General features: G+C 46.4%; 1 protein-coding gene across 1 annotated transcript in view; it reads right to left on the reverse strand.

Annotated features, from left to right (window-relative positions):
• Positions 1-13,913, reverse strand: part of LOC148102845 (uncharacterized) — a 14,106-nt gene extending 193 nt beyond the window's left edge. Inside the window, exons 1-8 of the mRNA XM_087841090.1 lie at positions 13,730-13,913; positions 8,569-8,763; positions 7,978-8,277; positions 7,575-7,871; positions 4,532-4,624; positions 4,325-4,405; positions 4,046-4,101; positions 1-47 (exon numbers count right to left, since the gene is read on the reverse strand). The exon at positions 1-47 is cut by the window's left edge and continues 193 nt beyond it. Of these exons, the coding sequence (XP_087697216.1) occupies positions 1-47; positions 4,046-4,101; positions 4,325-4,405; positions 4,532-4,624; positions 7,575-7,871; positions 7,978-8,277; positions 8,569-8,763; positions 13,730-13,913 (1,253 nt within the window). The remainder of the gene's footprint in view (positions 48-4,045; positions 4,102-4,324; positions 4,406-4,531; positions 4,625-7,574; positions 7,872-7,977; positions 8,278-8,568; positions 8,764-13,729) is intronic.
• Positions 13,914-14,875: the final 962 nt, after the last annotated feature.

Consider the following 14,875-nt stretch of genomic DNA (forward strand, 5'->3'; position numbering starts at 1 on the left):
GAGTCTGGCAGCTGGAGGCGCTCCTGTATCTCCTCATAGGTACAGTCCTTCACGGGAAGAATGAGAAATTATTGTTTTTTTTTAAAGCAGTGTATTTGATTTCTTTACTGAAGTAATATGATCATTATTTTTGGTCATGTGAGAGAACTCTGACTACACAACTGTTGTGTGTGGAAATAACATTTACACGTCTGTTTATGGTGAAGTCTTTGCTCCGGGCTGCGAGGATTATGGCAGTGGTGACTTTTCCCAGGAGAAGCTGGGACCCTGTTTACTAGAAGGTTTTAAAATTTCTGTACTTTTAGGTGACAGAAGGAGACATGTGGCCTGGTCAAAACACAGAGAGCTGCACTCTAAAAGATCTTTAAATATAGTAAACATACCTTGTGTGCCACAGACTGCTCCCAAACATGAGGGGACAAGTAATACCTCTAAAACACTTAAGTTGGCTTTATTAAATGTTAGATCTTTAGCTGGGAAAACATTTTTAATTAATGATTTAATCACTGAGCACAGCCTTGATTTTATGTTTTTAACTGAAACTTGGTTGGACCAAAGTAACAGTGGAGCTGTTCTCATCGAGACGACCCCTCCTAACTACAGTTTTATCAGTGAGGCCAGGGTGAGCAGGAGAGGAGGAGGGGTTGCTGTCTTATTTAATGAATCATTTCAATGTAAGCAGCTATCTCCTGGAAGTTTTCAGTCTTTTGAATATGTGGCTTTACAGCTGAAGGCCCCATCCAAAGTTGTGTTTCTTAATGTTTACAGGCCTCCCAAATACTGCACAGACTTTTTTAATGATCTCAGTGAACTGCTGTCTGTGATCTGTGTTGATTTCGACTGTGTAATTATTGTTGGGGATTTTAACATCCATGTGGACAACCCTCAGGATAAAGGGACTAAAGACCTGAGTAACACTCTGGGCAACTTTGGGCTGACTCAGCATGTAACAGAGCCCACACATAATAGAGGACACACTCTTGACCTGCTGATCTCCAAGGGCCTGAGCATTTCAAAGGTTACTGTGTCTGATGTGGGCCTGTCTGATCATTACTGTGTTTTCTTTGAAAGTAAAATCTCAGCCCACACAAATATATCAACAGCAGTGATCACAAAACGGTGTATAACTGAATACAGTAGTGAGATATTTAACCAGGTCTTCCCATTAACACCTGACCTGTCCAGAGGTTCAGTCAATAAGCTCGTCAATAGCTTCAATGCTAAAATGTTAAATGTAATGGATACAATTGCTCCCATTAAGGTGAAGGTTATCTCTGGAAGGAAAAAGTCTCCATGGAGAAACTCCACACTAGTGAAAAATGAAAAAAGAGAGTGTAGGAAAGCTGAGCGCAGATGGAGAAAAACAAACCTCCAGGTTCATTATGACATCTATAAAGAGAAACTTCACAATTATAATTTACAACTGAGGAGTGCAAGGAGGTCCTACTTCTCTGACATCATCACCAAAAACAGTCATAATGCTCGGGTCTTATTTTCTACAGTTGACAGGCTAACAAACCCTCCTGTGTCAGTGGCAGCTGAACTTCATTCGACCATGGCCTGCAATGACTTTGCCAAATTCTTCACAGAAAAAATCCAAAAGATTAGACAAGCAATTGGTACATCAACAGCAGATCCAGAATATGTACTGTGTCCACCGAAAAACAGTTTAAACACCATGAAACAGTTTCACCCGATTAACAGCAAAGACCTGGAGGACATCTTAGGTCAACTGAACTCCTCCTCTTGCTGTTTAGATGTCCTGCCAACAAGTTTTTTCAAAAAGGTCTCAAAGACTTTAGAGTCAGACCTGTTACAGATCGTCAATTTTTCTTTATTATCAGGTGTGTTTCCAGAATCACTAAAAACGGCTGTAATTAAACCTGTACTAAAAAAGGACAATCTCGACAAGACACAAATGAACAACTACAGGCCGATCTCAAATCTCCCATTTTTAGGTAAGATCATTGAAAAAGCAGTTTCTCAACAGCTCAATTACTTCTTAAAACAGAATAACTGCTATGATGCCTTCCAGTCAGGTTTTAGACAGAACCACAGCACTGAAACCGCTCTGACCAAAGTGTTTAATGACATGTCTGAACACAGACAGTGGAAAAATGTCAGTCTTAGTTTTACTGGATCTCAGTGCAGCATTTGATACAGTTGACCACAACATATTACTCAAACGACTGGAGAACTGGACAGGTCTTTCAGGAACTGTACTAAACTGGTTCAAAACATACTTAGAAAACAGGAAATACTTTGTATCAATAGGTAACTTCACATCTGAGCAGACAAGTATCACATGTGGAGTTCCCCAAGGTTCCATCTTGGGACCTCTTCTGTTTAACATTTACATGCTCCCACTGGCACAGATTATAAAGAACAACAAAATAAACTACCATAGCTATGCAGATGACACACAAATATATATCACAATGTCACCAGGAGACCGAGGCCCTGTACAGGCTCTTGGTAAATGCATTGAGGAAATTAATGACTGGTTGTGCCACAATTTTCTCCAGCTAAACAAAAACAAAACTGAGGTAATAGTCTTTGGCGCCAAAGAAAAACGATTACAGGTCACCAGAGAACTTCAGTCTATACACCTAAAAACCACAAACCAGGTGAGAAATTTGGGTGTAGTGATGGATGCAGACCTAAACTTAGAAAAACACATTAAGACAATAACAAAATCAGCTTACTATCACCTCAAGAATATATCAAGGATAAAAGATCTGATGTCCCAACAGGACCTGGAAAAACTAGTCCATGCATTCATCTTTAGTAGGCTTGATCACTGTAACAGCATCTTTACAGGTCTACCTAAAAAATCCGTCAGACAACTACAGCTCATTCAGAACTCTGCTGCTCGAGTCCTCACTAAGACCAAAAAAGTGGACCACATCAGTCCAGCTCTGAGGTCTTTACACTGGCTGCCTGTCCGTCAGAGGATAGACTTTAAAGTTCTGATGCTGGTCTATAAAGCTCTGAATGGTTTAGGACCAAAATACATCAGTGACCTCCTGACCCAGTATGAACCTTCCAGATCCCTCAGGTCATCTGGATCCGGTCTTTTATCAGTTCCCAGAGTCAGAACCAGACACGGAGAAGCCGCATTCAGCTTTTATGCTCCTTATATCTGGAACAAACTCCCAGAAAGCCTCAGATCAGCTGAAACACTCAGTTTATTTAAATCCAGGTTGAAGACTCACCTGTTCTCAGCTGCATTTGAATAAAGCACCAAATCCGCACTCAAAACTTACATTTTAACTACTGATTTTATCTACTGTTCTGATGTTATCTGTTTTGATTTTATATACTGTTTTGTTTGTTTGTTTGTTTGTTTGTTTGTTAATTAGTTAGTTTGTTTGCTTGTTTTAATCAATTTTAAATCATGCTTTTTATTTGTTTTTGTTTCTAATGTCTCTGTAAAGCACTTTGAATCACCTTGTTGTTGAATTGTGCTATACAAATAAACTTGCCTTGCCTTGCCTTGCCTTTCTTTATATCCATAAACTTCATTTCACTTCTCAAATATCACCTTTTGTGTCTCCTATATGATATATTTAACTGACATTTTTTATCGTAACAACCATCGATTTATACAGGAAAATAATGACTATTAACAAGGTTGGCCAAACTTTTGCATCCCACTGTACATTTCGGGGCATGTATTCTGTAATCTGTAGTGGAATACATTTTAAAAGTAACCTTCCCAACACTGGCTATGCTGGGTTGGTTATGTCTAAGGTAAGACAGTAAACTAAAAACTAATGACCATGAGCTGTGATTGCAGATGAATGAACGAGGTTGTTCCTGATCAGTGACATGCTGCCAACAGCGCCTCCTTCATGGGAACATGCTGACACCTTGACTGGGAAAGTGAAGCCAGATAAAGAAAAGACATCCTGTGTACGGTGAACTTCGGATGAACACACTGGGAAGAAAACGAGGTTTTGATCTTGTTTGCTGCAGAAGTGTTGCACAGTAAAACTACACCGCACACCAGCAAGACAAAAAAAAGCAACATTTCCACACAAACCTCTTTGGTACGGCATGCTGCTGCACCATTTCCTGTGTTTTTTGAACGTGAAAATCCTGTTAAACAGAAAACAAAGACAGCAAAACATATACGAGCAGTTTATGTTTTGGATTTAAGTGGACATTTACAAAGATTATCAGCTTTAATGAAGAAATGTCTGGATACTTTTGCTGCTGTGTTTTTAGACATCATCGGTGTGAGATAAGGAAGTACATGAATGTGGTTTGTGGGTACAAATGAGCATATCTATTAATGGTGTGCAAACAAACAGGAACTTACGTTTATAGATTAGGATCATCAGTATCACAAAAAGCAGCACAGCCACACAGACGATCACAGAAAAGATGGCCTCAGAGACGCCTCGCAAATAAAACAGAAACATATTCAGCATCAGTTAAAAAGAAAACGTTTGTGACGCTCACATTTCTATGCTGAGGAATTTAAAGTGAATTTTACTTAAATGAAAAAGTAAAAGTACTCTCTCACCACGTCTCCCAGCAGCTGCAGCTGCAGCTGTAGTCGTCGCTGTAGTCGTCGCTGTAGTTGATGAAATGGTAGACGTGGATGTTGTTGGTGATCCTGAAAGAAAAATGAAGGTCAAGGAAGTTGTATTTATGAAAATGTTTGAAATTTTTATTGATTTTTATTTTAATTAATTTGATAAATAAGACAAAATGTGTCAGTTTAAAAGTTTATTTTCTTCTTTTTTGATCCTTCTGTTAAAACAACGACCTTAATAATACATTTTAATCCCAAATTTGTGTCAGTAGTTTTTAAAATTGACCTGATCTAACTTTTACCTATGGTTTATTGTCACAGACAGTAGCGGTTTTAGATACGGGCGACACGGGCGGTTGCCCGGGGCGGCATCGTGGTGGGGGGCGGCATCACGGGCATCGGCAAAAAAAAAAAAATGCTCGTACTCGTGCTGCCCCGACGTCATGCCAGCGCATATTGGGAATGTCATAAGCACCGATCGGTTTTCTATCGCCCATTTGCTGGGTGCAAGGGCGCCCTTCGTTTGCGAGGTGCGCCTGCTGCTTGCGGCGCAGAGAGGAGAGGGCGGGGCGGCTGATGATTTTCTGAGCGGCTGGAGCAGCATCTAATAACCAACTCGCAAAGTTAAACAAAATAAAAACAAACCAACAAACACGAAAACACCAGACATTATAATACAGACTTATAATTTGCACCGATGTTTTTTCGAAATTCTATACACGAAAAGTGAGCGCGAGAGCCCTCGGTGCGCCTGCTCGCTGCTGAAGTCAAAGTAAACTTTGCAAACTTTGTATTGTCATCTCCGCTACAGTCCAGTACATAGAGAGACGAGACGACGAGGCTCCAGTTACAACAGTGCAAGTAAACAAACAATAAATATAAGAAGAGTAAGAAAATAAATATACACTTTAGGACTCGGGGTAAAGGGATCAATAACAATTTAAAATTTACAGTTTGATGATTTAAAGTCTCACACACAACCCGTCGAAAGGGGAGGGGGGCCAGTTGCTTCTGTTAGGGATAAGAGAAATATTTTTAATGTGTGTCTGCTCATTATATTGTTTTATGTACTTTAATAAAGGCTTGTAGAGCAAGGCCACTTTTAACTCACAAACTAAGTGCTCAGCCAGACTGAAAAACAGGAAGTTTTAGTGCACAGCCATATTAATAGATAAGACACTGAAATGAGGAACTTGCCATATAAGCAATGTTTGAGACTGTGTGATGTGTAAAGTACCAAAATAACACCTATATGAGCCACAGTTTATGATTCTAATGTTAGAGAGCTCTTGCAACTGGCGTTTGAGCTGTGCAGAGGTCTCTCTCTTCCGGAAGATGAATGAATAAAAGAAATATCAATATTTTAACACACTATGAGTCAGTTTTCTCTGTTCTGTCATGGGGACAAAAGAATCGGGGTTTAATACTTCCAAATAGAGCACATTTCATTCATAATGTTGTAAATCCAAGTCCATTATGGATTCATGATTTGAATCCTGGGGGGGGTGAAATCCCAGAAATGCACCTTAGACAAAGTGAATCTGTGAACTAAGGTGTAGGTCTGTTAGATCATGTTGTGGTGATCCTCGGGTTGGGGGATTTGTGTTCATACTGGAGTGCAAAATTAAAACCAATGGAAGATGGACAAGAAAAGTTCAAAGCCATCAGGTCCTCAGTTTAGAAAAAAGAGAAAAGAAGAGGAGGAGAAACGAGCAAAAGATGCAGGTAAGCAGATGTGTGATTAGATAATGGCAGGTCATCCTGAAACAATCAGAATCAGAATCAGAAAACTTTATTAATCTCTAAGGAAATTATGTGGATTACAGCTGCTCCAAGAAGAAATGGTAAAAATAGCAACAGTAACAGACTAAACTCCAAACAATACAATATGTTACAGATTTTAATATTAATTAGTCATTGTCAGTTGTTGATTTGTCCTGTTCTCATTGTATGACAAATCATGATGGCTGTTTGGTAGCTGTTTGCATACTCTCTTTCTCTTCATGTGTGTGTGTGTGTGTATACAACAGTTTTATGTTAATGTACAATCCTTAATATGTTTTGTGTGGGTGGGTGGGTGGGTGGGGGGGGGGGGGCAGAGGGAGTGTTCGCCCAGGGTGCCAAACAGGCTAGGACCGCCACTGGTCACAGAGACGAAAACACACGATTAATGCAGCAGAAATTAACTGCATGAAAAAACCAATTAATGCTACATTTATTTGAATTTAGGATCCTGCTAATGTTCATAGCTTGACATCACACTTTCATAGCTCATTGGGACACTTAGAACCGTTGATAATGATTCTTGATGATTGATCTTAATGATTCTTCACACTTGTGTAAATGTCTATCTTTCCTTTAAGCCCTGATCTCGAAGCTGAAACCGCTGATTTTTAGCTTTGGTTGATAATTTTCAGCCATCACACACCACAACTCAAAGGGAGGAGCAGGAAATGAAAACAAATGCAGCAGCATTGCTGTAGGTACTCTGTATGCTTGTTAGTCTGTTTTACAGTAATGGGACTGACTTCTAAAAGTGGCTGATGAAACCACACAGAGCCTGTTAAACTGATTCTTTCGCAGCATATACAGGACTCACTGCAGGTCTCACAGGTCTGCAATCAGAGCAGACTGAAAGTTGTGAAAGCACTCAGATTTAAGAGTCTGTGTAGTTTAAAGTTTAAAGTCAATGTTAAATCATTTTAGTTGCACAATCTCAGTCCTTAATGACACAAAAGGTTATCAGCTGAACACGCCCACTTTACTGTCTTAAAGCTCTTTCTGTATCAAACCACTTCCTCTCACGTAACGTTTTCCTGGTTTGCTTCTTTACATAAAATTAAAGGGTTTGTTGAGTTTTTATTATCAGATATCAGAAGTCTTCACTTTAGACGACTTTTTATTGGCTGAAATTTAACAGGACAAACGTATATTAATAGATAAAGTTTATGTGAATTATTACTGCTCTGTAATATCCTGTACATTGTGAACATGTCAGATAACACCCACAGAATAAAACAGCGTGACTCACCTACAGTCAGGATCAGTTTGTTGCAGATTCGTTGGTTGTCGTTTTTCGCTCGACACCAGTATGTCCCGCTGTCATCTGCTGTTACATTTCTTATTGTAACAGTAATATTTTTCCCGTCTTCATCATTTATGGAAAACTTCTTGTTCTTATCAGGCTCATTGGTCGTTACTAGAGTTTGGCATATAGATGGATCGTCTCCCTTACAGATTGATTTTGAAGATGAGGCATCGTGTTTGCATTTACACCAGTATGTGAAGTTCTGACCAGCAGCTGGTGATCTTGTGAAATTCTGAATATCTGTAGAAAACAGAAGAAAGCAAGTACATGAAAACACTGTATTTAGGCACGCCTTTAAATAAAACGGAAACTGCAACAACTGGAAGACATTACGAGAGTTACTCACGTTTCACATTCAGTTGTATTTTTTGGAGCGCGACCTCTTCTTCTAATTTCACTCCACACCAGTAGACACCTTCATCCTGTGAGGACACGTTACTGATGGACAGGCTGAAGTTTCTGTTTGTCTTTGTGAAAGTGAATCTGCTGTTTGACTGTCGAGGAGATTCCACCATGTTCTCACAGACAGAGTTATTCTCTTTGCAGAAAAAATATGGTTTGTTGTCTCCTTCATGATCACATTTGATCGTGGTTTTAGTTGTTCTGTATGCAATTTGATTCAATTGCTGCAGGCATTTAATTTTCACTACAATGGAGGAAAAAACGGTAGATTAAGCATTCCAAATGAAATACATTAACCTAAATTAATCTCCTCTTAATTTGCCTCTCTCTTTTTTTTAAAAAAACTGCAACTTTTTGAAAATTTCTTAATTTAGCTGATGAGAAATGATGACTTGTCAGGCTTAGGCTTTTAGACTAAAAGACAAAAAGGCATAATAATAAAACTAAGCTAATCTAAAATTTGATGTCTATCAGTTTGTTAAATGCTGTTTTAAAAAAATATGTGCTATTAAAGTAGTAAAAACTTAGATATCACATGAGTGGTTTTTGTTTTTAAAAAAGGAATTCTTACCAGTTTCTTTACACATTTTATTCCAAGAATCCTCAATTTTAAGTTCCCTGAAGATCACTCTCAGGACAGTTTGCTTTCTTTGTTGATTTTCTTGAGCCTTTGGTTTGTTGCAGGTGAATTCAACCGATGAGCATTTATTCGATTTTGATATCTCACAGCCTGAGGACAAGCATTCACTTCAATTCAGTCACTTAAAAAACCCCAGAGATTCATGCAAAACTCTAAAGATACGTTCGAAAACATCACAGTCTGTCTATCTGTGAAGTTCTCAGTCATCCAGGGTTCTGAATAGGAAGTCCAGGACCCTCTTTGGGGTACTCCTACAGGGCTTAAAATCTGGGACTTTCCACTAATTGCTCTTAGAACTTAAGAAGCTTCAGTTCTAAGTTTCTTGAAGAATTCAAGAAACTTAAAGAAGTCCGGATGCTTTTTTTTCCAAGCTCCTTAAATCAAAGTATGTCTGCATTAGTAGATCATTGTCAGGCGTTGTGTGGAGGCGAGGAAGAAGGAACCCAAACGCAGGACTCACAGGTAGGTGAAGACTGGTGGATGTTTATTATAAGGAGTGGAGGAACAGAGGGTGAACGGACACTGACTGGCTGGAACACTGAATGGCTGACTGACTGAGAGAACACGGGGAGGACAACATCACACGAACATCATCAATGACACGACAAAGAACGAATGGAAACAGAAGACCTAAATACACAGACTGATGAGGATGATAATGAGAGACCGGTGAGTACACAGCTGAACATAATCTGGCTAATGGCACGAGACGAGGTGACAGGAACAAACAGGAAGTGACGAAATAAACTGAACGTGAACAAAACGGAAAGCACTGGGTCACCGACCCAGGAACCCTGACAGTACCCCCCCCTTCAAAGGACGGCACCCGACGGCCAAAAGGGAAAAAGACCAGAACAGGGCGGGCGGAGGGGGCCCAGGACGGAGGGACGGAGCCCACAGAGAGACAAACAGTTCAGGCGGGCGGCCGCGTGGCCGGCGGCCGAGACGAAACAGTTCAGGCGGGCGGCCGCGTGGCCGGCGGCCGAGACGAGACAGTTCAGGCGGGCGGCCGCGTGGCCGGCGGCCGAGACGAGACAGTTCAGGCGGGCGGCCGCGTGGCCGGCGGCCGAGACGAGACAGTTCAGGCCGGCGTCCGCGTGGCCGGCGGCCGAGACGAGACAGTTCAGGCGGGCGGCCGCGTGGCCGGCCGTGTGGCCGGCGGCCGAGACGAGACAGATCAGGCGGGCGGCCGCGTGGCCGGCGGCCGAGACGAGACAGATCAGGCGGGCGGCCGCGTGGCCGGCGGCCGAGACGAGACAGATCAGGCGGGCGGCCGCGTGGCCGGCGGCGGCGGCCGCTGAGCTGGTCCGGTGGGCGGCCGAGACGAGACAGTTCAGGCGGGCGGCCGCGTGGCCGGCGGCGGCGGCCGCTGAGCTGGTCCGGTGGGCGGCCGCGAGGAAGGCGGCGGCGGCCGCTGAGCTGGTCCGGTGGGCGGCCGCGAGGAAGGCGGCCACTGAGCTGGTCCGGTGGGCGGCCGCGAGGAAGGCGGCGGCGGCCCCTGAGCTGGTCCGGTGGGCGGCCGCGAGGAAGGCGGCGGCGGCCCCTGAGCTGGTCCGGCGGGCGGCCGCGCCGGCGATGACGTCCAGAACGTGGCTGGGGCAACGGTGCAACGGCAGCCGCAGGACCAGGCGAAGCGGAGGCTGGCGACGCGGCAGCCGCCGGACCAGGCGAAGCGGAGGCTGGCGACGCGGCTGAGGCCGGACCCGGCGAAGCTGAAGCTGGCGACGAGGCTGAGGCCGGACCCGGCGAAGCTGAAGCTGAAGCTGAGACCGGACCAGGCGAAGCAGAAGCTGAAGCAGAGGCTGAGTCCGGACCAGGCGAAGCAGAAGCTGAAGCTGAAGCTGAGTCCGGACCAGGCGAAGCAGACGCTGAAGCTGGGTCTGAGGCTGGACCAGGCGAAGCAGACGCTGAAGCTGAGTCTGAGGCTGAGTCCGGCCCAGGCGAAGCAGACGCTGAAGCTGAGTCTGAGGCTGAGTCCGGCCCAGGCGAAGCAGACGCTGAAGCTGAGTCTGAGGCTGAGTCCGGCCCAGGCGAAGCAGACGCTGAAGCTGAAGCTGAGTCCGGCCCAGGCGAAGCAGACGCTGAAGCTGAGTCTGAGGCTGGACCAGGTGACGGCACGGGAGCCGGGGGTGACGGAGCCACAGCTTTAGGGCCAGCGGGCGCGGAGGCCCCTGGCTGGAGACAGGCAGGGCCAGCGGGCGCGGAGGCCCCTGGCTGGAGACAGGCAGGGCCAGCGGGCGCGGAGGCCCCTGGCTGGAGACAGGCAGGGCCAGCGGGCGCGGAGGCCCCTGGCTGGAGACAGGCAGGGCCAGCGGGCGCGGAGGCCCCTGGCTGGAGACAGGCAGGGCCAGCGGGCGCGGAGGCCCCTGGCTGGAGACAGGCCGGGCCAGCGGGCGCGGAGGCCCCTGGCGGGAGAGCGGCCGGGCCAGCGGGCGCGGAGGCCCCTGGCGGGAGAGCGGCCGGGCCAGCGGGCGCGGAGGCCCCTGGCGGGAGAGCGGCCGGGCCAGCGGGCGCGGAGGCCCCTGGCTGGCGAGCAGGAGGGCTCACAGCTGGCTCTGGGTGCTGTGGCTGCAGGTCCGGGAACTGAACTGACTGGACGGGAGGCGACTGGACTGACTGGACGGGAGGCGACTGGACTACAGAGGACTGGAGGACGGGAGGCGACTGGACTACAGAGGACTGGAGGACGGGAGGAGACTGGACTACAGAGGACTGGAGGACGGGAGGAGACTGGACTACAGGGGACTGGAGGACGGGAGGAGACTGGACTACAGGGGACTGGAGGACGGGAGGAGACTGGACTACAGGGGACTGGAGGACGGGAGGAGACTGGACTACAGGGGACTGGAGGACGGGAGGAGACTGGACTACAGGGGACTGGAGGACGGGAGGAGACTGGACTACAGGGGACTGGAGGGAAGGCTGAAGAGCAGGTGAGGGAACTGACTGGAGTGGAAGCTGAACAGCAGGTGAGGGAACTGACTGGAGTGAAGGCTGAACAGCAGGTGAGGGAACTGACTGGAGTGGGAAAGCTAAGGGATGAACAGAGGTTGGCGACGCTGATGGTTGAGCTAATGACAGAGTTACCGAGGGGGATAAGATTGCGGCCTGGGCTAATAAGGCTGGTGCCTGAGCAGGGGACACTTCAGCTAGCCTAACCAGGGACAGTGCGAGGGCGTGAAAGGTAGGATCAGGAGGTGGATGAAGAGGCGAAGTAGTAGTTGGGCCGGTTAGCTCTTCCAAGCCTCCAGGGAGGTCAGGCTGGGTTGAGGCTGCCCTCAGCCTGGGCGCTGGGACAGGCACGGGAGGTGGCTGGACACCAGTCACCCCCACCCGGGAAACAAGAGTGGATGTGGAGGTAGACTGCGTCGCAGCTGCCTTCCTCCTGGGAGCTGGCACCGGTGTGGGAGCTGGTACTGGTGTGGGTGTAGGTCGGGCCCTAGTCATCTGAGGTGATGAAATGGCTGAAGAGGAAGGCCAGATCTGGGCTGCCGTGCTGGTGGGGAATGGCTGAGTGACGGGTGTGGAAATGGTGACCGGGTGTGTGCTACTGGCAGGTTTATCAGCGTTCGGTCTGTTTCTTCTGCCACCACGATTTACAGTCTTTGCGGGAGCACAGCAGAAAAACTCTTCCCAGTCTACATCATCCAGGAGGGAATCTCCCCATGAATCGGAGTAGAGTCCCTTAGTTAATCTGGGTGAAGTGTCAAATGAGGAGGGTGGAAAACAATTACCGGAACTCACCACCGGGAGTTGTTGACAATAGTCCGTGTTATGGCGGCGTGTGCGCCGCTTTCTCCGGGAAGAGGAAGCGGCCGGGGTGAACAGCTGAGCCTCTGGCGCGGTAGCCTCCATTGAGCCGAGGTGGGAGGCGTAGCCGCGGTGTCGTGGCGAAGGTGGAGGTCCGGCGAATGAGGCGGCGGGTGTGTGAACGAGGAGCGGAGCGGCGAGAGAGGGAGCGGCCGAAACGCGGCATGAAACGTCCGCTCTCCGCGGCAAATGCTCCGGGGCAGGTGAGGCAGCAGGTGGGGGAACGCGGCGTCTCCGAGGCCCGCCCAGAGCCAGGCGAGTCCCCTCGAAGACGTGCTCTCTCTCCGCGAAGAGCCGCTGTTTTCCCCTGACCAACTCTGCCCAACGGTAAAGCGCCGCCACCTGCCGCTCGTTGAGGTCCGAGTCCGCTGGGTCCCAATCGTGTCTTCGTGGCACGGGTCGTGTCATTCTGTCAGGCGTTGTGTGGAGGCGAGGAAGAAGGAACCCAAACGCAGGACTCACAGGTAGGTGAAGACTGGTGGATGTTTATTATAAGGAGTGGAGGAACAGAGGGTGAACGGACACTGACTGGCTGGAACACTGAATGGCTGACTGACTGAGAGAACACGGGGAGGACAACATCACACGAACATCATCAATGACACGACAAAGAACGAATGGAAACAGAAGACCTAAATACACAGACTGATGAGGATGATAATGAGAGACCGGTGAGTACACAGCTGAACATAATCTGGCTAATGGCACGAGACGAGGTGACAGGAACAAACAGGAAGTGACGAAATAAACTGAACGTGAACAAAACGGAAAGCACTGGGTCACCGACCCAGGAACCCTGACAATCATTAAGATTAAGTAATCACATATTATGTTAGATTATCATATATCAATTAAAAAAAATAAATATGAAGTTTCCTAACTGCATTTGGACTTATTTCATTGTGATGAGGCTGTTACTTTTACTGTATATGTTTCATTAGCTGGACCACTCAGTTTTTGTCATAACTCAGACCTCCAGGAGCTTCATACTTTCACTCCTGCAGTACAACCAAGTGCAGAAAATAATAACATATTATCTGGTTATAGCTTATGTTTGTTAAGTGAAAAATGTGCCGTGGTTAAAAAAGTGGAGCAGTGAGTCTGTTAAGCTCATGTTCAAGATATTCAAAAAGAGCTGTAGCCATACCAGCCCACAGGATGTACTGATTCAAGCTATTTGGTTAAGATGCAGTAACAGATCTCTCTGTCTCTAATATCAGTAATAAAGCCATAGTTATAGTTTTACCTGTCAGCAGGAACATAATGAGCAGGAAACTGCTTTTCGTGTTGTTGGTCCTAAATGCTGAAGTCATCTTTAAGAAATTGAAACTTTGAGTTCTTCTTTTCATGTCTGGGGTGATGCGGTTGTGTGCACAGCTGTGTTTCCTCAGTTTATATTTTGGGCAAACTAAAAGTAACCCTGCCCCCATCTTCCTCTTCCTCGCCGCGTTTCTGCCTCAACCTAACACTCTCCACGAACTCCTGATTACTCCTCACCTGCTACTGTTGACCAGACTGCATGAAAGACAAACTGCATGAGTGCTGTAGTTTTATGTCATGATACGCTGTGTGTGGCAGGCAAAGACACACAGCTAGAGCGAGATCACAAAAAAGTTAAAAATGTGAAGACATGAAGACAACGCACATTATTCTAACAGACAGGAAGCAGCAGGTGTGGCTGGTGTTAATCAGCACTTCCCCTTTCAAGGGTGTGGCCTCTCATCTGCTCTTCTCCCTCTACACAAACGACTGCAGTTCAGTTTGCACCCATGACATGACTCATTAGGAACAGCAATGAGTTTGCATACAGTCGTGGGTTGAACAGCTGGCCCTGTGGTGCAGTTAGAGATGATTATCCTCAGAATTCGAAGAGAAATGACAGGAGGAGCCATTGTCCCCCATGAAGTTACTTAACAGCACTGTCTGCTGTGGAAACCTTCAGGTTTCTGGGATCCACAGTGTCCTAGTAAAATATACTGCAATAATCCAGTCTGCTCGGCCATCACTGCATGGTTTGGATCAGCCATAAAACAGGACAGTGAGCTCTATAGAAAGAAATTATTGATGCAGACTTGCCCTCTATCCAGTCGTTCAGTCTGACATCACTAGCCGTGTCTGGGCCTAAACTCTGCTGCAGGTCCATATATCAAACGATCACTATGGCATTACTGAGAGTTGAAAAACTGTCTAAAGTCTTTCATCTTTAATAAAATGATCAGCGTTCTGCTCTACCAGGTGTAACAATTGAGTTTAACATCCAGGCATCCATGAAAACGGAATTTATGACATTTAACGGAGTTAGAAGTTAGCAGGAAGTTAGCTCGCTAGCTTCTATCTAATTACAATATAGCATGTCCTGACTGCGGGGTTTTGGAAACAAATTCAAACGTAC

Source organism: Neolamprologus brichardi, chromosome 5 (assembly GCF_056152115.1).
Source record: "Neolamprologus brichardi isolate AB-2024 chromosome 5, ASM5615211v1, whole genome shotgun sequence".
Taxonomy (NCBI): domain Eukaryota; kingdom Metazoa; phylum Chordata; class Actinopteri; order Cichliformes; family Cichlidae; genus Neolamprologus; species Neolamprologus brichardi.